A 26,395-nucleotide genomic window follows, 5' to 3' on the forward strand; every position below is an offset into this window, starting at 1 on the left:
CCTCAACATCGCAGATAAGGTTCTATCGAGCGTATTGTGTGAATGATTAAAGCCCACCGTCAACAAACTGATTGGACCTTATCAGTGTGGCTTTAGACCTGGAAAATCAACAACCGACCAGATATTCACCATACGCTAAATCGTGGGAAAAGACCCGTGAAAGGAGAATCGACACACACCACCTCTTCGTCGATTTCAAAGCTGCTTTCGACAGCACGAAAAGGATCTGCCTTTATGCCGCGATGTCTGAATTTGGTATCCCCGCAAAACTAATACGGCTGTGTAAACTGACGTTGAGTAACACCAAAAGCTCCGTCAGGATCGGGAAGGACCTCTCCGAGCCGTTCGATACCAAACGAGGTTTCATACAAGGCGACTCCCTATCGTGCGACTTCTTCAACCTACTTCTGGAGAAAATAGTTCCAGCTGCAGAACTAAATAGAGAAGGTACCATCTTCTATAAGAGTGTACAGCTGCTGGCGTATGCCGATGATATTGATATCATCGGCCTCAACACCCGCGCCGTTAGTTCTGCTTTCTCCAGGCTGGACAAGGAAGCACAGAAAATGGGTCTGGCAGTGAACGAGGGCAAAACGAAATATCTCCTGTCATCAAACAAACAGTCGTCGCACTCGCGACTTGGCTCTCACGTCACTGTTGACAGTCTAACTTCAAAGTTGTAGATAATTTCGTCTATCTTAGAACCGGCGTAAACACCACCAACAATGTCAGCCAAGAAATCCAACGCAGGATTGCTCTTGCCAACAGGTGCTACTTCGGACTGAGTAGGCAATTGAAAAGTAAAGTCCTCTCTCGACGAACAAAAGCTTAACTCTATAATTCGCTCATAATTCCCGTCCTGCTATATGGTGCAGAGGCTTGGGCGATGACAGCAACCGATGAGTCGACGTTACGAGTTTTCGAGAGAAAAATTCTGCGAAAGATTTATGGTCCTTTGCGCATTGGCCACGGTGAATATCGCATTCGATGGAACGATGAGCTGTACGAGATATACAACGACATAGTTCAGCGAATTATAAGAAAGCTGCTACGCTAGTTAAGTCATGTTGTCCGGATGAACGAAAACACTCCGGCTCGGAAAGTATTCGACGCAGTACCCGCCGGGGGAAGCAGGGGAAGAGGAAGACCTCCACTCCGTTGGAAGGACCAAGTGGAGAAGGACCTGCCTTCGCTTGGAATATCCAATTGGCGCCACATAGCGAAAAGCAGAAACGACTGGCGCGCTGTTGTTAACTCGGCTATAATCGCGTAAGCGGTGTCTACGCCAATTAAGAAGAAGATATGCAAAATTTTACATTATTAAAGTGATTACTTTGAATTACTTTGCATGTTTGTTAAATTTTACTGGGATGTTACTTGTTATGTAAGTTGTTTTTTTGTAACAAGTGTTTAACATGATTAAAGAATTGCTTAATTTTTGCATGCAAAAGGATACAGTCCAGCAAATGTGCAACTAAATTTCAGAAATTTGACATTTCGGTTACTTATCCACCCAGATATATATACAACATGGTTTTATATTTATAGTGTCACGCATACTATATTTATTTATTACCGCTTAAAGTAAAGTAAATAATTTTAGTAGAAATTTTTCAGTGTCCACCACGTGGCATTTGAAAGTAATATTTTAAACATTTATTTTTACGTCCACGACGTTCTTTGATTTGTAGATGTATAGTGGCACCACTAAGTAGATTATAGAACGCCATAGTATTACTATCCTTGAAGAACATTCCCTGAAATGAAAGACACAAAAAAAAAATACACAAATATTTAAGATAATCACAAGAAAACTCGATTGAGCAATATAAAATTAAATCTATGTTATAGGTATATGATGCTTTCGACGGATGCGTTTAAGCGAAAAATTATTAAGTGCTATAACTTATCCCACACAAATTTCAACCATATTTGGTGCATCATATAATCATAACATTCTGATGCTACAGTGTGAAAATGGGGGAAATAGTAATAATCACGCCTACTTCCCATATAACACAATTTTAAATTCTTTCACTTCCAGGACATCAGAACAAAAATAGTGCCTTAAAGCCCTGTCGTCTCACCTCCAAAAATAGCAAAAATCGGTTCATATATTTTCATGCCCTTTGCTACCAAATACATATGTACATAAGTGAACTAAAAGTCTATGACTGCTTTTTCTGGATGTAATGTGACCTGATGCAAAAATGGATAAAATCGGATACATACTTCCCCTATTCCCTTAAACCTGAAAAAGACCTAAAGACATTTTTGAATATACTTATATTTATATAATCGTTCCCCCTGATCCTTTAAACCTGACAAAACCATTTTATATAATTTAAGGGAAGACATTATTGAACAAAATCAGACTTATCGTAAACTATTTACTTGATTTTAAAAACTTTTTCATACGAATTAGGCCTATTAAACAAAATATAGTTGACGTTTATGGTCTCTGGAGGACCGAAAATTCTTATAAAGCAAAGGGTTCAAAAACAACGATAAAGTATATGTATTTTGAATGAAGTTACATGATTATTTCAATAGCAAGGGACCACCATTGAAATCGATTTGGGAATAAAATAAATATAGTTTAAAAAAACTAAAAAACACGCTTTTAAAGCATATCAAACTAAAAAGTGAAAAATAATTCTTTGTATAAACTACCAATAAATAATGAAGGAAAAATTTCTGTATTATTGTGAGAAAAGCGTGGAATGCTCGATATATGAAATAATAATAAATAATAATAATAAAAAATATGTACTATGTCACAAAGCACCCCACGCTTTTCTCACAATAATACAGGAATTTTTCCTTCATTATTATTGTTAGTTTATACAAAGAATTATTTTTCACTTTTTAGTTGGATATGCTTTAAAAGCGTGTTTTTTAGTTTTTATAAACTATATTATTTTTAATTTTTTAGTTTGATGTGAGAAATCCTAAATTTGTTAAAATATGAACTATGACATGTAGTATTGGTTAAGTAAATCGATAATTAGACAGCATTTAATATCTACTCGTAACATTTCATTGACTAATTGTTATATTATATTATTTGCGACCAAGTTCTATTGACGACTTTACGAATTATTATTTATTAATCGAATCATTTCTTCTAAAGCTTCCTGTTACAGGGGGTTTTACCTGTCAACTTTGAACAGTCTAGTTCTTCAATTCGAATTCCGTCCAAAGATCTACAACGACTAAGTGCTACATAAGCTTGTCCAGCAGCAAACAGTCGAGAACCCAGATAAATTACTGCATGATCTACTGTACAACCTTGCATCTTATGAACGGTCGACGCCCAACTCAGTATTATTGGCAACATTCGTCTCTCAGCGATTCCATAGCTGTATTTTGCTGGAAATTGTATCGATATTGGCTTAATTACGTGTTCATCATCTGAGCCGAAATTAATACGTACTGACGGGATGTCTTCTGCATATACTTGGTTGCTGCGAAAATTTGGCCAGATAATTTCTGTAACAAACCCCATATTACCATTCACTAAACCTTTTGACACGTCAATATTCGACCTTAACATCACTTTTGCTCCAACGAATATTTTTAATACATTAGGAAGACCTCCTGTTTTATTGATGTCATTCGGTATTACAGTATTTAAGTCCTTATTACCTAAATTTCGTGTAGCGTCAATGAGTTGGTCTTGTGCTTTAATCGTATAAATAACAGTCCCTTTATCTTGAAAGCTCTTCAGAACTTTTTCATTATGTATAACAACTTGGTCGTTAGTAGGGTAAATCCTTAAAGCTTTCTCAATTGAGAATTCTTCAGTGGTATCTGTTGACACTTTTTCAAGAAGAACTTCAAGATGCTTCGACGTCAACTTTCCAACTCTTAAAGCATTAAGCACATCTATAAATGTCGTATCTTCTTGTTGACGCATGTTTTGTTGGAGTTCAACCAGGCGGAATTGTCGCCACAAATGTGTAGCGGGTTTCATATGTTCTGGCTGTTGAAATACTTGATGTCCTCGGACAGGTGGTAACTGCATTAAATCACCAAAGAGTAAGACATTTATACCTCCAAAACAAGCGTCCTGTCTCTTTAGTTGGCGCAAACGAGAGTCGATCATGCAAAGCATTTCATAAGGCACCATAGAAATTTCGTCTATGAACAGAAACTCAACGTTTTGCCATAACTGGCGCATCCCTCTTAAATAATTTCCTGTAAGAAGTGGCATGTTAATGATGACGCCATCTTTTTGTACTGGTAGTTTCAACAGGCTGTGTAGTGTAGAACCTCCGACCAACCGTGCTGCAACTCCAGTAAGAGCACCAACTTTCACGACCAATTTTCCATAACATCGGTTAACTTGGTTTTTCAATACATTAAAGAGAAAAGTTTTTCCGGTGCCTGCTCCACCTGTGACGAAAATTTTCTCTCGTTTAATATCACCATTAAGTTGATTTTTAATACTCTCTGTAATGACAGTAAACAATTGTTTTTGATCAATATTCATAGCGTGATGTGCTCTATGAAATTGATCATTGCTCATTTCTGATCTCTGGCTGTTCTAAAATTTCAAATGCATGTATCTGATTGAATGCATTTTCAAGCTGTTGGTCACGCTCTCGAAATTGGCGCATATACCTGCTCATTTCCTTCAAACGATTCTCTCGATGTAAAAACGCCTCTTTTGCATTATCGAAACCTTCAAGTAATTCAGTTTCCAAACGATAAGGCATATATTGAAGAAGTAAGCTATAGAAAAAGTTGTCGGGATCTGATGTTGCTATAAAATATGGCACCCTAACAACTGCGGGAACCTTTCTCACAACCATTTTGCTCTTATCTAATAGCGTAATGAGTGGACGACGTGTGTTACGAAATTCTTCATACGCGTCGTGATCAACACTTTCCTCAGTTTCGCTTACTTTTTTCGGATAGAATGGTTCAAACAACATTGCAAACTCTGTAAGGCTCATGTTTACAAAATCGTAATCGGGAGATTGTAACGGACGTTTTTGATATCTTTCAAAGATATTACTATAATAACCAGTTGCGTGCCCGTTTCTGTCGAATTGCAATACTCTGTAACGCTGTTCTGCCTTTCTTGTGTTCAGAAAAATGCAGCTTCGAGAACTGTCCCGTAATGGGATATGACAAAGTCTATATGCACATTCTGCAGCTGATACTTGTCGTTCATGAAGAATCTTCATACATATGCTGAACAGTTTGCGTGAAAGATCAGTTTCTTCGCGTTGAATTTGCTGTATTGCCTGCGCAATTCCAGAATCTATACCTGCAGGTTCTGCTTTCGATAGGTACTTTGCTATATAGTACGCTATCGCTTCGTTTGATCCGCATGGCTGAATATCCATGTTGCCTGCCCACAGTCTTAGCAACTCTGGGTGGTAATTATTTACCCAAGCATCTTCCTTTCGACGCTTAAGTAAACAAATTCTACCTCCGTTACGAAGAAAATCATCTGAAGAATGTGACACAATTCGTGTCTCGTCACATTCTTGGCGTGGAAAGTTGAATCGGCATCTTATAGAAGTATTATTTTTTGAACAAGTTTGTGTATGCCGATGAATTTGACATTTTTTAACTAATTCATGAAGCTCTGGGTCTTCTTCTTCTGGAGGGATTCTACAGCAACAATTACGATCCAGAAGAAGTTTCCCTTCTTCTGAGTCAAACTCGGGATGATTTTCGATCCAAATCACCATATGAAGGTGAGGACTGCCCCGATTCTGGAATTCAATGCGCCACCAATGATCCTTCACTTTTCCGCCAAACACATAATCATTATTTTTTATAAATTTCATTAGAGCATTTACTCTTAACATGAAATGTCGACTCAAAATTACTGGATACTTCTCGATAAGTCTTTGGGTCTCATAAATATCGAGAGTACTGGGATCAACATCAGTCCTATCATCGGCTATTAACAAAGCCTTTCGTTGGTCTAGCCAGTTGAGATCATTTGAGCTAAATGTTACAAAGTATGTTGGAGGTCCTAAACATCTGATTTGAGCTAATAGTTCATTCAGAGCTGATCTCCAATAAGCTGCCGAACCTCTTAAATTTTTTACATAAATATGGACATCTTCTATTGCTCCTTCTTGATTACCAATTTTTTTGCCGTATGCAGATATAGTGCTTTTTATTCTATAATATTCAAAGAAGGATAAGGCATAAAATAGATAGTCGTTACGTTGAAATCTTGTGTCACTTCCCAAAATTCTAAACTGACAGTAGTCTAACGCTGTAATATTTACCGGCCTTTGTTCTTTGAACCCGTTTTTTCCGTAAGGAAACAAGAAGTACCAGGCAAATTCTTCTGCTTTCAGTTCATGTCCGATATTAACGATGTTGTCTTTCGTTTTGCGGTTAATTTCGTTAAGGTTTCGTGAAACCTGTAGTTCATCTTCCACATTGGGTTGCATTACATCAATCGGCGCCATCAAAGATGTCTGCAGTGGAATTAAATGATTAGGTAGTTCATGTTGAGAAGTAATCATTTCAGACGCAGCCGTTACTATCTCAATACTCTGCTGTATTTCTATCTCATCAGGCTCATCTGTTTCATATACAACATCAACGTAATCAAGAGTATACTGCACATTTTTGCTGCCTTTTGTACGTTTACAAATCCTCACAAACTCGTCTAAATTGTCGCATTCGATAATGCAGGCTTTTCCATTGTTACCCTTTGCTCTAGATCCCTTTTGACCACAAGAATGTGAGTTAGTGAAGTAATATTTCTTATCATATTACATCACTCCGAATGATTGTCTATTGACGAAGGGTACGTCCGAAGTTTGTTTCATTATTCTTGTCGCTCAAGCTTCCATATATGCTTGGTTCATCGGCAAAAGTGATCTGAAACCGTTTGCCGAATGCGACTAAAACATCTTTTATTGCGTGGAAATTTCGCACCAGTAGGTATCCATCGTCTTCAATACGATAGGCCATTAAATTTCGCTCCGTTTGAAATCTTATATTGCTGTAGATTTGGTCACCCGTTATCACATTCAGGTTGAGGGTGTTTGTAAACCACTGTTGAGGTGCAAGAATACTGGCTTTTAGGATGTTAGACAATGCCATCTCACAGCATTGTACACCTGCAAATCCTGATGTGAATATGAGCTCGTTTCCTTGGTGCCATGAAGCACGCACAATTCTCGAAAAATCACATATTCTTGTATAAGCACTAGTTTTATTGTTAAGTTCATCATTGATTTCATTCATAACCTCTAGTGGAGCTTTTTCTACTCTAATAATATCCTCTTCATTCATTATGACGTTTTGATCGATAGTGACGTCATTATTATTAGTGGTTCTTGGTAACATGTTCGGAAGATTTTCGTAACTTCGAAAACATCCTGAGCAAACAATACTGCTTGACCTCGAAAACTATATTGCCCAAATACACCGCTTAATTTTATAATTTTAACAAATGGAATAATACGTGAAATCAGCCTTTGCTCGGCTTGAGATAATTCCGAAATCACGTCTGGAATAAAGCCTGGATCTAGATTGTTCCAATAAGATTTAGATGGTGGAATATTTTTCATTGAATTCAAATGGGTTTTTGCAACGATTGCAAACAACCAAACATTTTTTTTTTTGCTTTAATTCATTAGGCAAATATGTGTTTGCTATAGCATCTACTCGTACAATCCACTTAAAAATTTGATGTTTATTTCATCGTTTAGTACAAACTTCACACATCGCATCGCAAAACGAGTTAATTGCCTGCCTAAAGCTCGTTATACTGGCTTTACGTAACCTTCGGACCTCTTCATTTTGTTTCTGCATTTGCATCAAACGAGCCTCTCTGGCTTATTCTGATTCTGAGGCTCGGCTTTCCGCTGCATGCTGACGCATTTGCTGCAAACGAGCCTCTCTGCCTTGCTCTGGTTCTGAAGCTCGGCTTTCCGCTGCATGCTGACGCATTTGCTGCAAACGAGCCTCTCTGGCTTGCTTTGGTTCTAATTCTCGGCTTTCCGCTGCATGCTGACGCATTTGCTGCAAACGATCCTTTCTGACTTCCTCTGGTTCTGAGGCTCGGCTTTCTGCTGCATGCTGACGCATTTGCTTTAAGCGAGTCTCTCTGCCTTCCTTCGATTGCTTAGCTCTATAACTTCTCATATAGAGCCTTTTTTCTTTTCTCCTTTATTTTCTCTAATTCGCTTAAGTGTTCTGACGATCTTTCCATTCTTTCACTGAGATTTGTTGTTTTTTGTATAAACAATTCGTTAAATAAAATTAATTTATTGGTTTATAATGAAAAGATTTTAATCAAATATACTATACGACGCACAGTCTTTTTGAAAATCTATGTAAACATATTTCGCTTATAATTTTAAATTGTCACAACCGTACACTTCGACTGTTTTTTTTCATTTGATTGTAGACCTAATATATTCCTGATATTTATTATATTTATGACTAGAGGACCCGCCCCGGTTTTACTGGGGCTGATACATACTTAGGTAGTACTACTAATACCATCTATATGATTTCTATTGGTTAGATTATAAGTATTAGTTAAGGAATAATCGCATTTTTGGTGAAGCAACTTGTGTTAGTTTACAAATAAGTGAATCAAAAAGCATTTCGTGCGTTAAGAAAGAATTGGTTTTTGGCGTAAAAATACTACTGAATTTGGGCTGTGCATCAGTGAAATCAATCGAGTCCAATCGATTTTCAGCCTAGTAGACTGCATATTAAGAAACGGTTCTCAAGCTCAAGAAAGACAAAGCTGGCAAAGTTATGGCATCGAATGATAAATGAGCCAGTTTTAATTGAGAACCAATTGTGCAGCGTTGATTTAATTCACGATTTTTATCTCCGATGAAATATATTTGTAAAAATTGATGGTTATCGTCAGGGAGCGGTAACAATGAACCCGCTAGGTGATAAATTTGACCTTGGATCTGTAATATGTATGCAATGTTATAGGAATAAATTTTTCCCTATTCATTGAAAAAACCATCAAATATTCCATGCAATCACCTTAAATGTCGGCATAAATTGATATCTTATAATTTTTGTAGCGCCGAAAGAAGTCATTTGAAAAGACGAATTGTACTCTTGTATATGATTTAAAAAATGTTTCGATTCTGGTGATGTCTCAAAAATTAATGATTGTAATGGTTCAGGAGGCGGTTCAAATTCCGGCAATTTTACTTTCCCGTTAGCGCAACACATTCCAGCCGTTTCTCCCGAGAATTTAGCCGCTTCACAATGTGGGCATATAACATCCATCATTCCAATATATCCATGTACATTATAGTCGATTGAAGGGTCGTAATCAAATGCAGCACGGAACATATCTTCCAAAACACGACGTCGTATTCGCGTAGGTCTTGCTGAATTTCTTGCATGATGAGCTTCTTCAAATCTATTTCGTGGACGTCGCACTGCAGTTTGTGATACTCTTTGTGACAACACGCCCCGAACATTTCGAGTACGTCGACCTATGTTTGATTTTGGAAGTGCCGGCACTTTCTTTAAAATAATTTCTTATATGATCACTTCGTTTGAAACACACATAAAGAGTTTTCACTGAATAATTTTCAATAATTATTCTTTTAAAGAGCCGGAATAAAAAAGCAAGCGACCGAAATTGAACGATTCAAATAATTTACAAATCAAAATATTGAAAAACAAAACAAAAAGGAATTATATGAAAAGTCACTTTTTGGAAATTTCCAATTTTTCGACTTTTCCTTATGAAAAGTATATGGTTTTTTTATATCTAACCCTTTCCAGATCCACAGCGAACACTTTCTGATTTCATGAAGATTGGTTCCGCCGTTCTCGAGCGTTAGCGTTACTAACAAACAAACAATCATTTTTACTTACATACATATGTATGTACATATGTATGTATATACGAGCCGCGAGTGCGACGACTGTTTGTTTGATGACAGGAGATATTTCGTCTTACCCTCGTTCACTGCCAGACCCATTTTCTGTGCTTCCTTGTCCAGCCTGGAGAAAGCAGAACTAACGGCGAGGGTGTTGAGGCCGATGATATCAATATCATCAGCATACGCCATCAGCTGTACACTCTTATAGAAGATGGTACCTTGTCTATTTAGTTCTGCAGCTCGAACTATTTTCCCCAGAAGAAGGTCGCAGAAGTCGCACGATAGGGAGTCGCCTTGTCTGAAACCTCGTTTGGTATCGAACGGCTCGAAGAGGTCTTTCTCGATCCTAAATTTTCGAAAATTTTCTTAAGTTATTTTGCATTTTAGGTGACGATATATACATGTGGGTACGGGAAATTTCAATAATACACATATCAAATATTTTTAATGTTTTTTCTGCCAAATATTCGATTGTTCTTGTTCTAAAACGATTCCAGCTTAATAAACATTAACAAAATATTAATAAAATATTAAAAACTTACCTGACGCTCTTCAAATTTTTCTTCGAATGGCAATTCAATGGCGACAACTTTTAACAGATTCATTGTCAATATGAGCGTCTCATTCTTACACATTCAAAAATTATATAAGGTAAATGTTGCTATTTGTAGGATCAGAAAGAGTTTTTTCCCAACCGCGTTAGTTTAACGAAACAACAATGATTTAAATGAGAAATTGGGCTGTGTAATTAAATTGGAAGATGAAATAGAAAATAGAAAACTTGTCACCTTGGTGATCAGCAATAGACTATGTTATTTAATGTAATAAGGTACAATTATTAGGCTTAAGTGCTGAACACAATGAGCGCGACAGACTGCAGCACCACGACAGTGAACTGAAAATGGTGTCGTGAATCCTACTACATGAACATTTGTATGAAAGCAGCGACATAGCAATGGCCGGCATGTACACAAAACAACACAGTCGTCCATTTTGTATGTACACAATTTCGATGTGGCCATACTAATATCTTTCACTTCAATGAAATTTTAATATTTTGTTCAAAGTGAAATTTTTCATGCAAAAAATAAGTAAATTGGTAAATATTTTTGTTTAAAATTATCAATTGTTATTACAAATGATGTAATATAGCTATTTTATGCTTTTATTTGTAAAATAACGTCAAGTTTGTTAGAGCTTTGAATAATTTTACATTTTACATATTAGTGGCATCACCACTCTACCTCATCTCTCTACTGTCAACTCTACAGTCGTCCTACTGCCGTTGGCAAATATAAGAATATATTGAAGTTAGCGAGAGCGACAACTGTCGGCCTGCAGTCGTGTAGTCGTGCAGCTGTCAAAATAACTGTGTCCATAAGAACGTGTGTATTTTAATATTTGACAGATGTCGTTTGCAGTCTGTCGCGCTCATTGTGTTCAGCACTTTATGCTAATATTTTCGATGGATGCCCATATGCTTGCACATGCGAAAGAGTCACACAAAAGGAGTGACAAAAACTCTCGCTGTTATGTTGTTGCGAATATATGTAGACATGCATACGTGTGTATATACAAATGAGTTATGTGAGAGCATTATGCACGTACAATTTTTAATACCTTAGTATAGTTTGTTAGTACAATTGATTCTGTGCTCTTATATATGAGTAACTAAACTTACAATAACTTAATAACTAATAAATAGGATGTAACGTTAGGTGACCCAACATCCCGGCCCCGTTTAGATGACTTTCAAATAGGCAAAACTGCAATTTTGTGGATTGGGCGACGAATTACACCCTTTGAAGTTCGGACATAAACCACTCTGACTCGTGCATCCTTTCCTGGGATAGCATCTATGACACGACCAATTAGCCATCGTTGCGGTGGTACATGTCCTCATGGATAAGAACCATTGCGTTCTTACCAACATTACCATGGTCAGTGTTCCACTTTGTTCTTGCTTGCAGATCGCTTATACATATAGTCGTGTGACCAACTTTTCCAAAATATTTGTTTTACTTCCGTTATTTGATTCTATCCGTTGACTTGATTGACGTTGTCAGCTACTGCTCGCTCCGGAAGACTCTTTAGCACACTACCAGTTAAGAAGTGACCTGGAGTCAAAACTTCGTAGTCGCTGGGGTCAGACGAAAGTGGTGATAGAGGCCGAGAATTTAGAACTGCTTCTATTTCTACCAAGGCTGTAGTGAGTTCCCCGTATGTTAACTTGGTATTCATAACGCTACGATTCAAATGCCCTTTGGCTGATTTAACTGCGGCCTCCCAAATGCCACCAAAATAAGGTGCCCTAGGAGGGATAAAATGAAAATTGATAAATTGATTAGCGCAATAATTTGTGATGACATCTTTGGTTCCTTCTTGAAAAGAAAGGCTTTCTGTTCTGAAAGTTTTCTGCAAGCTCAGACGAAATTAGTTGCATTATCAGAATAAATATCTGATGGAAGACCTCTTCTTCCAATCATTCGTTTGAGTGATGCCAAAAATTCATCCGTAGACAAGTCAGAAATGACTTCGAAGTGGACAGCCTTTGTCGCGAAGCAAACAAATATGGCAACATAAGCTTTGTAGGGTATTTGTCAGGTCCTCAGAAATCGACGCTGCAACGAGAGAATGGTCGTGTTGGTGTTAGCCGCTCAACAGGAAGATTACCCATCATATGTTGAAGCAATTTCGGTTTGTAACGCACACAATGAATACATGATCGGACAATAAGTCTAGTTTTTAATATGTAGATATCGGACATATCGCGTAACAAATCCACATTTGCTTGGTAGTAGAATAGGATGTTTCTGGCTTTCTGGAAGTCTTCCTCCAACCCTCAGTAGTTCAAATCCTTGAGTTGTTTCCAAGAACGGTATCAAATTTCGTAGTATGCCATTTGACATTTTATCTCGCTGCAACAATCGAATGTCTGCAGCGTAATGCTGTTGTTGAACGTTCCAAACAATTCATAGCAAAGGGCGATGTAGTTCATCAGGAGTAAGTGGTCCATCCACCATTTTCGTATTATCTTTTTTAAGTCTAGTGTAAAAACGTAGCATCCATGAGACAATCCGCACTTCACGAGTATGAGTACTGTACCTGCCAAGCGTTTCAAGAAGATAATTATTGTTTATAATTATGTTAAATACTGATTTACGCATTTCTGCATTAACAATTTCCATGTCAACGTCGTTACTTTTTCCATTAGGCCATTTTCTTTCATCTTCGTATAGAAACTCAGGTCTTGGTTTAATTCAAATTGAAGTTGTGAGTTCCAATAGTGTGCTTCCTCTGGAAACAATGTCAGCTGGATTGCTTTTCGTTGGCACATGTCTCCAACAAGCATCCACAGTCAAATCCTGAATATCCGATACTCTATTCCCAACAAAGGTTGAAAGTGTACTCGAGTGCATTTAAAGCCAATGAAGAACAATTTGCGAATCTGTCCAAAGAAACGTATCGAAATTGTAATTAGAAAGTGTATACTTAATTTTTTCAAAAAGTCGAGCAAGTAGTTGTGCACCGCAGAGTTCCAATTTTGGGAGTGACTGTCGTTTAGTTGGTGCCACTCGTGATTTTGCCGTAAATAGGCGAACGCTAACATTACCAAAATTGTCAACTATGCGTGTATATATTCCGCAGCCGTAAGCACGTATCGAAGAATCACAAAATCCATGTATTTGTAAAGACTTCATGTTAGCAGATAAACAATACCTTGGAATACTAACAGAAGGTAAATCCGAGAGATTGTTGACAAATGTTTGTCATGCCGAAGCGATGTTTTGTGGGACCGATTCATCCCATTCTATTTTCAGCAACCACAGCTCCTGAAGTAGAATTTTAGCGGTAACGATTACTGGTGCTAGTAGTCCTAGCGGGTCAAAGAGCGATGAGGCGATGGATAGTATTGTCCTTTTAGTGGTGGTTCCATTTATTGGCTGCTTTGGTATGATTGAGAACATAAAATGATCTTTAATTTGATCCCATTTAAGGCCAAGAGCACTAGTGACAGAAGTATCAAGATTTAAATCCTTGTCAGTGTGTTCGACTCTGAAACCTTGGTGGTTGGAATGCCATTTTGACAGCTCAAATCCACCTAATTTTATCAACTCTGTTACTTCATGTTTTATCCTTGATAGCTCCGCAAGTTAGTCAGCTCCACACAGAAGATCGTCGACGTAGAATGATGACTTGACGACATCTGACCCAACGACAAATATCGACACATACTGATCCGTGAGGTAGTGTAGACTACGCACAGCAAGATAGAGTGGGGCTCCCATTCCGTAGGTGACAGTTTTGAGCTGAAACGTCTGAATATTCTTTTGAGGCGAACTCCTCCACAAAATGTGTTGGAACCTTCGGTGTTCCTGATTGATTAGTATCTGCCTATACATTTTAATGATATCTGCAGCGAAGCGATGTAAACGAAAACGAAGCAAGGTGATTACAAGTTCGCTTTGAATTGTAGGTCCAACCATTTGAATGCCATTTATCGATTTTTGCGTAGTTGTTCGACAAGATGCATCAAATACAAGTCTCAATTTCGTTGTAGGGCTATTTGGTTTCAAAACGCAGTGATGAGGGATATAGTAGTGAGGTTCCTCCAATTTTGGATTGGGCAATGCTTCCATGTGGCCTAGACTCTCATATTCATCCATGAAGGCTACGTATTCTTTCTCGAGCATAGGGGACTGTTGCAATCGGCGTTCTATATAAGATTCACCCAAACAAGAAGGGTCATCTTTGAACTGTATGTTCACTATGATCCTGCCGTTAAGACTTCGAGAAACGGTATCATTATATAACCTTTCGCAGCTGTGCTGTTCAAGTGTCCACACATTCGGCTTTGTTGCAATATTTTCAATTTGCCACAGTTTTTCCAATTTTAAATCTATAGACTCCTCACAAGCAAACAAGCATTTGGCATTAAGCGCGTTAGTGTTTGCTCGATATCGTCCCGAAACGACCTATCCTAATAACGTTTTCTGTAAAATCGGAAGATTATTACAAAGTTTAATTTGTCCTACAGAAAGTAAACTGAAGAAGCTCTCTGTCCCCAAGAGTAAATCAATTTTCCTCGATTTATTAAATTGATGATCAGCGAGTACAATGTTTGGAGGAATATGTCAAGTATATGTATGTATTTATTTCGGGTCTGGATGCTGTGCAAAGTAATGCAAAAATCGAGAGATAACTCCAATCTTGTTGCTTGCGACTTAATATTTGTAGAAGTTTTATACTTTATATTGGTAGAGGACTTACCAATACTTTCAATCTCTATGTTGTGTTTGCTACGTGGAAGCATCAGTTTTTGTGAAAATTCTTCAGTTACGAAATTAACTTGTGAGCAAGAATCCAGCAAAGCTCGGCCAAGATGATAGTTTCCGGAAACGTCGCGCACTAGAACCTTTGCTGTGGCGAGGTTGATGTTGTCAAACGATGACGATATGTTCATGTGTGTACGAACAGCAGATTTCGAATTAGAATTTGACGAATCTGGCGTATTCCTTCGATGTAACAAAGTATGGTGTTGACGACAACAAATCTTACACTTATGCGTCGATACGCAATTCGATAACTGATGTCCCCTTGATAAGCATTTAATACAGAACCCCATCTTTTTTGCATAGTCAAAGCGTTGCGACACACTAAGTGCTTTAAAACGGTCGCAGTTGTGTATTTTATGACAGTTGCTGGAACACACCGAACAACATGAGCTGGAACAAGAAAACGAATAGCCTTTACATAAAGGTTTTGCTTTTTGGGTGTTGGTAGTGCTTTGGTGTACAAATCCAACGGTGTGAGCGTTATCAATTCAGTCGAGATATTGGCAATGTCTCTCCAAAATGTGGGTGCAATTTTCCCAGCTCGGCAAAGTTTTAAAGTCCAGAGACTCCTTCCATTTGCGATTAGTTTCTTCACCTGCCTTCTGTAAAACTAAATAAATAAGTATAGTTTGTGAAATTTGGCTTTCAGTTCCCAATGACAATAACGAGCCGTAAATTGCACATGCCTTATCAATTAAACTTCTCAACTGACCAACATTAAGCTTAGAAATAGACGAAAGCTCAAATAAAGAGGAAATATTTTCTAAAAATATGAGAGTTGGGCTGTCATATCGAGTTTTGAGTCTCTCTAATGCCTTCAAATAATTTTCATTGGAAACTTGAAAAGCGTCAATAGTTTCTAATGCCGGTCCATTGAGACAGTTGCGTGATGATTAAATTTCTCTATGTTAGATAAGCTATATTCTCGATCAATAATTTGCTGAAAGGAGGTTATGAAGTTTTGATATTCAGAGTACTTGCCGTTGAATGTAGGAAGTTTGAGTTTGGGCAGCTTCGATCCTGCCTGCATTACGCAAGTGGTGTCTGAGAGTGTGGTGTTGGAATCCTCTGTAACTTGAGACTGAATAATTAACTTTGTGGTTATATACAGCTCCTCAAGATCTATGCGACCGCAATCCTCAGGATCTATCCTTTCAATTTCCGTCTGTGTAGACAACACATTTTTGAAATAAGATTCCAGAATACCAAGTCGGCATTTGTATTCGGCTGCTGAAAGTATTTTAGAACCTGGCCGTAGACAGGCCTCCACAATGTTTTTTATACGAGAAATATTTTTCTTAATATTAGCCCGTTGTTGTTTGAGCTCTTCCAAAGACATGTTTAAAATGTTCAACAACTTACGAAAAAATTCCAAAAATAAATTGTACGTTTGTTAGAAAACGATATAAAGTTTGCGATATAACGACGAATGAGTATAATATAAATAGTTTTATACTTGCGATTAGATTGCTTTGAATCCAGAATCCCGTTCGAATGGTTCTTTGGGTATAAACGAATGTTGGGAGCTGCAGCGAAATGCGAATAAGCGATAGAGATGGTGTGACCAAATAAGAGCGACGAAAGAATTGCAAGTGCAGCGGCAGCGTTGCAATGTGATCCTTGATCACCTACAAGCGACGTATTAGCGTATCAGCGATATTGATAGCTTAGCAGCGAACAGGAGTAGCGAGTAGTAGTAGCGACAGCAGAGACGACAAACGTTCGCAGTGGCAGCGAACAGCAACGATGGCAGAATTGGCAGAAGCGACGGCATTCAATTCTGAGCAGTGCAGAGCAGCGGTGTGTAACTGATTTAGGTCTAACAGCAACTTATGGCGAAGAAATGTCCAACTAAGTTGTACAACGATGCGATCCTCCAGCAATAATGATGATGATTATTATGCGCGAGCCTTATAATGACCACCAAGAGCACGAATCACGATAGACTTACATATGTTAGATAGCCGGGTACAAAATTCTTTACTAAATTAAATTACACCTTTTATTTAATTTAATCGAAACTTCTAAGTCAATTTAAAACACTAGCCCCACGTTGGGCGACGAAACAACAATGATTTAAATGAGAAATTGGGCTGTGTAATTAAATTGGGAGAGGAAGTAGAAAAAAGAAAATTTGTCACCTTGGTGGTCAGCAATAGACTATATTATTTAATGTAAATAAAATGTAATTAGGTACAATTATTAGCCTTAAAGGGCCCATACACGACATACAAATCTATTTTGCGTTCGTTCTTCACACAGTGAACATGTGCGACAGGCAAGCGGAGCATTTCTTGGAATTTATTTCTAATGTAGCACTTTTATTTATTTCTTTGTGTTTCGTTAATAAGTTATTCAAACTTTTATTTTTCTCAATTTTATGTTTTATTTATTACTTTTCGTTTGCCAAGTTCCCAATTCATTTTTTATAAGATCAATAAATTCTGATACGAAATCTTTCTTAAGGGGGGAGCCTGCTTTAGAAGCTTCAAACAATCGATTTTTTGTTTTTTCGCTTAAATCTCTTTAAAAATTATCTAATAGTATGTTTACATATAACGAGATTATCTCCATTAACGAGATTAACTCGATAATTCGTAATTAAGAAACGAGCTTTACCAAACAAAATTCCTCTCTAGTTAATCCGAGATTAAAAACAAGTAAGGAAGCGCTAAGTTCGGGTGTCACCGAACATTTTATACTCTCGCATGGTAAAGTGATAATCGAGATTTCATTATTCGTCATTTAAATATTTTTCAAATACCGTATTTTTGTAAAGTTTTATTCCGCTATCATCATTGGTTCCTAATGTTTATACTCGTATTATACAGAGAAGGCATCAGATGGAATTCAAAATAGCTTTATATTAGAAGAAGGCGTGGTTGTGAACCGATTTCACCCATATTTCGTACATGTCATCAGGGTGTTAAGAAAACATTATATACCGAATTTCATTGAAATCGGTCTATCAGTTCCTGAGATATGGTTCTTGGTCCATAAGTGGGCGGCGCCACGCCCATTTTCAATTTTTAAAAAAAGCCTGGATGCAGCTTCCTTCTGCCACTTCTTCCGTAAAATTTAGTGTTTCTGACGTTTTTTATGAGTCGGTTAACGCACTTTTAGTGATTTTCAACATAACCTTTGTATGGGAGGTGGGCGTGGTTATTATCCGATTTCTTCCATTTTTGAACTGTATATGGAAATGCCTGAAAAAAACGGCTCTGTAGAGTTTGGTTGACATAGCTATAGTAGTTTCCGAGATATGTACAAAAAACTTAGTAGGGGGCGGGGCCACGCCCACTTTTCCAAAACAATTGGGTCCAAATATGCCCCTCCCTAATGCGATCCTTTGTGCCAAATTTTACTTTAATATCTTTATTTATGGCTTAGTTATGACACTTTATAGGTTTTCGGTTTCCGCCATTTTGTGGGCGTGGCAGTGGGTCGATTTGGCCCATCTTCGAACTTAACCTTCTTATGGAGCCAAGGAATACGTGTACCAAGTTTCATCATGATATCTCAATTTTTACTCAAGTTACAGCTTGCACGGACGGACGGACAGACGGACGGACAGACGGACGGACAGACAGACATCCGGATTTCGACTCTACTCGTCGCCCTGATCACTTTGGTATATATAACCCTATATCTGACTCTTTTAGTTTTAGGGCTTACAAACAACCGTTATGTGAACAAATCTATAATACTCTCGTTAGCAACATTGTTGCGAGAGTATAATTAATCTCAGATTACACTACTAGATTAGGGGTGTTATTCCTAATTTTATCGATAATTTTTGCGAAAAAGAGGAGAAATGTCAAATGACAAAGTAAACAAAAATGGCCGACAGCGATGGAAAGAGGTTAGTAAACTTACTTTTAATAAAATTATTATTTAAAATATATGTAAATTTGTTAATTTTTCAGGAAAAAGAGATCAAGGTGGAACAAAGAGGAAGTTGAACTTCTCTCATGCTTGTGGGAGGAAAAATTGCCACAGCTTCGTGGTGTAAAACGTAATTCTCACGTTTTTAGGGATATGTCTGTAGAAATGGCCACAAAGGGGCATGTACATATAAATTATTAAAACACTTGTTGAGTTTTAATCTTTTTTATTTCTCTTGTTTACACAAGAGCAGCCGTTTGTATCGGTCGAGTTATTACAACTGATTTGCTTAATAAAATATTGCGACGACTACGCCTAAATACCTGACTCTTTGTTTTACCTGTCAGTTGCTGCACATGTTTTGCCGCGTGACTTGCAAAATGCAATTCGGCAATTTACCTCTTGCTTTTCCGCTGTAACGATGTTGTTGTTGTCACGCGCTACCTAGTCGACGCTTCGTCATCAGTATCGGTGGGAGTGGAGTGTTGACCGGATACGTGTTTACCGGTGTTAACTACCCCCCCTCTTGAAATGAAGGCATCCTCGGCTTCTTTGATGACTTTATTCAATATCACCATGCTAGGTCGTCTTCGTTTCACTAAGATTGCTCCAACTACAGAGATGACAAATAGGAGCAAGAGAAGTGCGCCCCCTGATTGTAATGAACGGGCGTTAACGAGATCATGCAACCTCGCTATGTGCTTAATGTTCCTCATATTTACTTTCTGTAAGTATGGTAACGATAGTAAATTAATGTGTTCGGTGAAATTTACATATTGTGCGCGTGCAGCTTCGGGATGCGATCGAATAGTTTTAGCCCAGTTGACGTAGGTCGTAGTGTTTACCATAATCTCTGAATCAAATGTTACAAGGAAAGTTCCCTTCGTTAGTTTCGTCAAGTTCTGGGATTGTATAGACGCTGGTTGATCGTTGATTACCAGGATGCCATTATCAACTTCCTCAATAGCGGGAACGTTATCGGCGGATTTTGACTTACATTTTGCGGAGTGTTGGTTAAGTAGTTGTAGTGTACAGGGGCTTTCCTTCAGAGGCTGACAAAAGTTCGCCGCTACAGCTTCCTTGCAGTTGTAGAGTGGAATGTATCTACCATTACATTCAGCAATAACGTCTGTTTCTAGAGAGATAATTTTTCCGTCATGGATCACTGGCAGCAACTTTACATTATTACAGAATCTGTCTATTTTTGGGAATTTAATTTTAGAAATGGACAATAAATCACTTATGCTAATATTTGCAGAGTGTTCAGCAGCTAACAACCCATTGATCTCCATACCATTTAGCAGGATAGGGTTGACGATATTTAACCTGCCCAGAGTGATTGACGTTAAAATGGTTTCCAATTCCATTATAACTGCTCTATTTCTGGCGGAGGCTAGAGAAAAGAGATATCCTGTATCTATTTGAGTGCTTTTTGCATTTTGTAGTAATTTGTTTACTGTCACTGTCAATTCGTTTATTTTCTTTTGTGTAGCTGAATTTATCGCTATTTGTTGTTCGTTTGTTTCTAATAGGGCATTGGTTCTGGTCTCGAGCATTTTAAAGTCGTCGGGGTCTGGAGTCCCTGTTATGTATTTCAAGGCAGTGCCCAGAATATTTACCTCTAGCGTACCGATGGTGTATTTTTAGTGCGTCCAATAGTTGCAATATTTCATTAGCGTCGTTCTCTAATAGTCGTTTAATATGTGATTGTGGGAATTGGATCAGTAGTTCGTCTATCTCCTCAGTTATAGCTTCGAATGTTGATAAATTAGTTCTATGAAGTAGAAAGTCATGCTGCTCATAAACAGCTACAGCTCCGGATGTAATTGGAATGTATTAAGAGTTGGTATAGTCGAGAATTTCCGCGTTAGCTCGAAAGCTTAACGAACGCAGAATGATCCTAAGGGCGACAGAAGGGAGAGCGGTCAGTGTCTCAAATTACTTTTGTGCACTTTTCGTTCATCAATTATAACAAATGTCCCAAGATCCTTTTGGATTACTTTTTCGGTGTAAAGTTTTGAAAATTTGTTTCCTATTCTTTTATTAGTCTTCACATAAACTTTATCCCCTGGATTATACTGTCGTGTTTGTCTATTTTCATTATGTTTTTGTAAATCTTTCTGCTGAATACGTGTAAGTCTATTTTTACTATTTATTCTATTTTTTATTTCCCTTATTATTTCGCCCAGTATTGAATGTATTACGTCTATTGGTTTTTTGTTCGTTACTGAATGAATTGTGCGGTTGTACTTAGCTGTGGCTAGCGGAATTAGCTCAATTGTGTCAGCGATACCAGTCTCAAGCTTCTGATAGCGGGCGATTTCCGTGAGAGTACTGTGGAATCTTTCTACCTGACCGTTCGTCGTACTATGGGCTGGTGGGGTGTTGTAGATTTCGACGCCAAAGTGATTTTTGAGTATAGATTTAATGGTTTCTGAATTCAAAGATCTCTCATCTTAGTATTTCTGTAAAAGTTGAGAAGTTCGTATATGGCTTCTTTAACATCAACTATGGCTCTAGATTTGATTGGAAATACTATTGCAAACTTTGAGAACTTGTCTATTGATGTTAGGAAATGTGTCTTATCAGTGGAATAAACGTCAACATGAAGGATTTCTCCCGGATATTCAGGTAAAGGAGTCGATCCTATTTCTGGGTTTGGGGGATGCCGTTAAAAGTTTCTAAACTGGGTAGGACAAAGAATTCAACATTCTTATTTAATATATTTATTGTACATTTTTTATTTATTATATCGGGACCGTGGATGGATTTAACAGTGAAAGGGTTATTCACTGGTTTTATTCCCTTTAGATCGTTAAGGTGTTTTACATAGCTCTTTGCAGCACCGGTGTCGATTAAAAATCTTATTCCTCTTCCCCCAAGCGTCCTTTCGACATAGGGCAAGAGGGTCTTAGTCCTAAAAAATTAACGTAGCCCTTTGGTTCGTCCGGGTCATACTCAACACTCTTAAGTTCTGCGTCATGATAATAGCCATCATAGCCGGTATCACTCCAATATTCACTTTCTGGTTCATATTGGTCCTGGGTGAGATTGTTGATACGCTGAACTTTTTTTATTGGCAGCTGATCACTACCACGGCAGCTGTTGACACGGGCTGTTGGCGATTGAATTCCGGCCGTATTTCCGTTATCTGGACGGTTTATCTTAGGGTAGGCTCCTTGATTACGGTACCTATCGGTATTACCACGGAGTTGCTGGGGTCTGTTCTGTCTGAGTCGGGAATATGGGTCTATGTCCATTGGTACTGGGGTTTGCTGAGTTAGAGTTTGTCCTCGTTGGTCTTGAGGTACTCTACGGTATTGGGGTGAATAATAATAAGGGTCTAAGTTATGGGGTGCCTGCCTGTTAAAGGAGCATGCAAATGTTGATCTGGCTTGATTCGCTTCCAGTTCCTGCGCTAGGGCAAGTGCTGACGGAAGATCAGCGGGTCTAGAGGAGAAGAGAACATCGCACAAAGGGCGGTTGAGTCCCGAGATGAACACGCGAAGGGCATCATCCCGATATTTTTTGTTAAGTGATCCTATCAGCGTGGTGTTCTCACCGTGGGTCATGATTGTTTTATTGACTATCAGAGTCAACTTTCTCTCCACTGCATCATAGAACTCCACCATTGATGATTTTCCTTGCCTAAGGGTCGACAATTCTTGTTCAATTAAATAAATTGGTCTTTTGTCTGCATAGGCAAAGTCTAGTCGAGAAATGATAGCGTAAAAATTTAAAACTGTATTAAAAGAGGATAAAACGCTATCTGCGGCTCCTACTACTTTATTTCGTATTATGCCTACCGCTTGGTAGTGCCTTGAGCTCCCCGGATACGCTTCGAACACCCTATAAGCAGTATGAGCTGCTTGTCTCCAAGACACATAACGGATCGCTTCGCCTTTGAACTCCGGCAAGGTTTTCACAAGGTCCAAGGATTCGTCACATGGTATTCCGGGTTGAATAGTCACCGGTTCGTATTAGGTAACACGAACTGGTGTTTCGATTCTTGCTAACCTGTTTGTCAGTTCGTCAACCCGAGACTGAAATTCTCGCCGGGAGTGCTCGGTCGCAGCACGAATGGCAGTATTAAGAAGAGCTTCAAGAGTTTGTGCGTCCATATTTAATTTTTTTCTAAGTCAGTCAAGTGCTAAATGGATATAGGGATTTCCCTTTCTAACCGTTACCCACCTTTACAAATTTAATTTATTATTTAAGAATTACCAAAAAGGATAGTAAAAAAAATTTTATATTTTTTTTATTTTTTTTAAACAAAGTTAGCTGCTAAATCACGCTATGTCACTAAATAAGGTATGATAAGGCAGCAGCACGATGATTCCTGGGGTTGTGATCCAGCAGCAGGAAGACAGGATTACGATGATTAGGATGCTTTATTTCTTAGAGCATTGGCTCCACACTTTCTCCAACGGTTAGGTAGTGTTTAAATTTCACAAAATAATATGTTTAATGTAATGAGAGTTTAATGAAATGGTTGGGGTTAAAATTTTTCAAAATAGAAAATTGTTCGTAGCTCTCACTATTTATGTAGTGTTTATTAAATTAAATGTTTTTCCGCGACTGTTGGGTGGATTCGAACCACGGCCACGCACAGGATTTGTCCTTTATAAGGATAACACAAGAACTGCACTATGGCCCCACGTTGGGCGCCAATTATTAAAACACTTCTTGAGTTTTAAATTTTTTTTATTTATCTTGTTTACACAAGAGCAGCCGTTTGTATCGGTCGAGTTATTACAACTGATTTGCTTAATAAAATATTGCGACGACTACGCCTAAATACCTGACCAGTGGCGAACGCAGGAAAAAAATTTGGGTGGGGGTTTTAGGTAAAAAGACAATCTTTCATTATTTTATTCACAAATTGAAGTCTAATATTCTTTTATTTTGGGCCATAACATTTAAAATCTCTTCCTCCGTCACGTCTATATCTCTATGGATATTTAAGAGAGCCATTCCGTTCAGGCGTGCTTCTCCAGTTTTATTTCTTAAATATGTTTTAAGCCTGCGAAGTGAGGAAAACGAGCATTCACTTGAAGCGACAGATATAGGGATTGTTGCTCCAATCTTTAAAAAACGAGGCACTGTTTTGAAAATTTTTGCATCGCAACAATTCAACGCGTCTAAAAAAGTTTTGGATCTCTTTGATTGATTTAACCAGTTCCTGAAAATATTATCAAAATTTTAGTTAGAGAATATAATCTGAAGAAAAGATTTTTAACCTTTTCCACATTCTAAATTCAGCAACGAAATCATCGGGATCTTCTACATCAGCGGACCATTGCTTTTCTAAAACACGAACAGTCTCCTGCATCTCAATAACGTCCAGATTTACGCATTTATTTGGCAAAATGTTTTCAATTTTGGAAAGCAGCTCTCGATGTTTTAAAAATCGTTCATTGATTTGGTCCAAAAAATGATCTAAAAACGGTATGTAAATTGATCTGCGGTAATATTCTTCCGGTTCGCCTTCATAATTGTCGCGATTAGTTTGCCGTTTCGCCAAACGCGGAATTTGATTTCTAAATCTAATTCTGCGGCTATTGTTTTAACTGATTCAAAAATTAGTTTAAACGATTGTTCAGAATCCTTACGCATTTCACTAATTTCAGCATACAAATTATTTGCATAAGCAACGCAGCTGCTCAAATCACAATATATTTGCTGCAAACATAGGCTTATGTGTTTTGATAATGCAAAAATTGGCTTTAGTATCGCCATAGCAATCACAAATTGAGGTGATTGGATTGCAGTCAACAAAGCCTGTGGCTTTGATAAATCACTTCTTAAATTTTCAATATCAAGCTCTTCCAACGCAGTACAGATCAATGGGAATAAATCGTTAAATAAAGAAAGAGATTCTAAATGCTCCACCCAACGTGTTTCGCAGAATTTAAGTAACCTCACTTGCTTTGAGTTTGGAAAGGATTCAAGAATAAGATTTTTGAGCAGTGTGCCTGCTTTAGTTGACATCCGAAAAAGATTTACGGTCTCTTTCATGGAACCAATACAATTTCTTATAGCAGGTATTTTGCAAGTCGTTGCGATGGCTAAATTTAAGCTGTGATTAGCACAGTGCACATAAAGAGCCGCTGGATATAAATTTTGGATAACACTAGCACAACCTTTGACATGTCCACTCATCGACCGCGCTCCGTCATAACCTTTAGAAAGAAAAAAGTATAATTTAATTGTCCCAAAAATAGAAGAGTTGAAAACTCACCTTGACCCCTTATGTGTGCAAAACTAAGTTTAAGTTCTTTTAATTTATCAATTAGCACATTCGCAAGACCGCTGCCAGTTGTATCCTCAACAGGAACAAAACATAAAAAGTCCTCTCTCAGTTTTTCCTCATTCTCAAAACGATCAACATACCGTATACAAATTGAAAATTGCTCAATGCCACTAACATCCGTGGTTTCATCAGCAATTATTGCAAAGCATTGAGATTTATTAATACGGTTAATAATTTTTTTTTGTATTATTTGTCCTGCTATTTCAATAATTTCATTTTGGATGCGCCAACTGAAATAATTAGCATTACGTGCTGCAGTTTGAACATGTTTTTTTAAATTTTCGTCGCCACTATCTATTGCTAAACGCAAAAGAGCCCTGAAGTTCCCGTCGTTTTCAGCAGGCATTTCTAAAGAAAGATTTCCTTCGTCACGATGGCCTCTTAACGCAAGCCCTTGCCTCCCGCAGATAAGCAAAACACGGATTATAGGATGTAATTTTGCTCGATTTTCAAGCTGTTGCTTTTTGCGGCCATGATCAATTTCTGTTAATATATTGTTTCTTTTATTTTCAAAAATCAGCTTGAAATTGGCTGCGTCTTCCACTGCTCTGCGGTGATAATCCTTCTGCTGATGTTCTTTGCATTTCTCAAGTGCTTTTTTCCAAGTTTTTAAAGCAGTTTGAACAAAAGCATTTGCCTTTTGTTGACTACCATTTCCAACGAAAAGCAACGCAATATAGACAGTAGGCACCATCTTGGCTAGGCGAATATACTAGCCATGGAAAAGACTTCAGCCACGACAACTGAGATTTTAAGTTTCGACCACCAGACGACGGAAAAATAAATGATAAATCAGGCTGCCACACATTCGTTAAAAGCTCATATGTCTGCTTTTCGTCAATTTTTTTGCAAAAATTAACGATATCGTTTGCAAACTCCTAAAATTAACGTGATATTTGTACATAGGTAAACGAAATATTTTTTTTATTGAAAATAAAAGTAAACACTTACTGCCACTCGGGTGACCTTAGGTGCAGCGTTTTCTTCATTAATTATAA

At 37.8% G+C, this 26,395-nt stretch overlaps 2 protein-coding genes across 2 annotated transcripts; both read right to left on the reverse strand.

Moving 5' to 3' along the window:
- Positions 1-1,534: 1,534 nt before the first annotated feature.
- Positions 1,535-10,646, reverse strand: LOC126764433 (splicing factor 3A subunit 1-like). Its single transcript, XM_050482117.1, has 2 exons — positions 10,406-10,646; positions 1,535-1,757 (listed from the first exon to the last, which is right to left on the reverse strand). Exons 1-2 carry the CDS (start codon positions 10,496-10,498, stop codon positions 1,614-1,616), a joined length of 237 nt encoding a protein of 78 aa, XP_050338074.1. The 5' UTR covers positions 10,499-10,646; the 3' UTR covers positions 1,535-1,613.
- A 13,176-nt stretch (positions 10,647-23,822) lies between these two features.
- LOC126764063 (52 kDa repressor of the inhibitor of the protein kinase-like) lies at positions 23,823-25,993 on the reverse strand. Its single transcript, XM_050481823.1, has 3 exons — positions 25,326-25,993; positions 24,325-25,266; positions 23,823-24,266 (listed from the first exon to the last, which is right to left on the reverse strand). The coding sequence occupies exons 1-2, from the start codon at positions 25,741-25,743 to the stop codon at positions 24,524-24,526; spliced, it is 1,161 nt and encodes a 386-aa protein (XP_050337780.1). The 5' UTR covers positions 25,744-25,993; the 3' UTR covers positions 23,823-24,266; positions 24,325-24,523.
- Between the last annotated feature and the right edge of the window lie 402 nt (positions 25,994-26,395).

The sequence above is a fragment of the Bactrocera neohumeralis genome, chromosome 2 (assembly GCF_024586455.1).
Source record: "Bactrocera neohumeralis isolate Rockhampton chromosome 2, APGP_CSIRO_Bneo_wtdbg2-racon-allhic-juicebox.fasta_v2, whole genome shotgun sequence".
NCBI lineage: Eukaryota > Metazoa > Arthropoda > Insecta > Diptera > Tephritidae > Bactrocera > Bactrocera neohumeralis.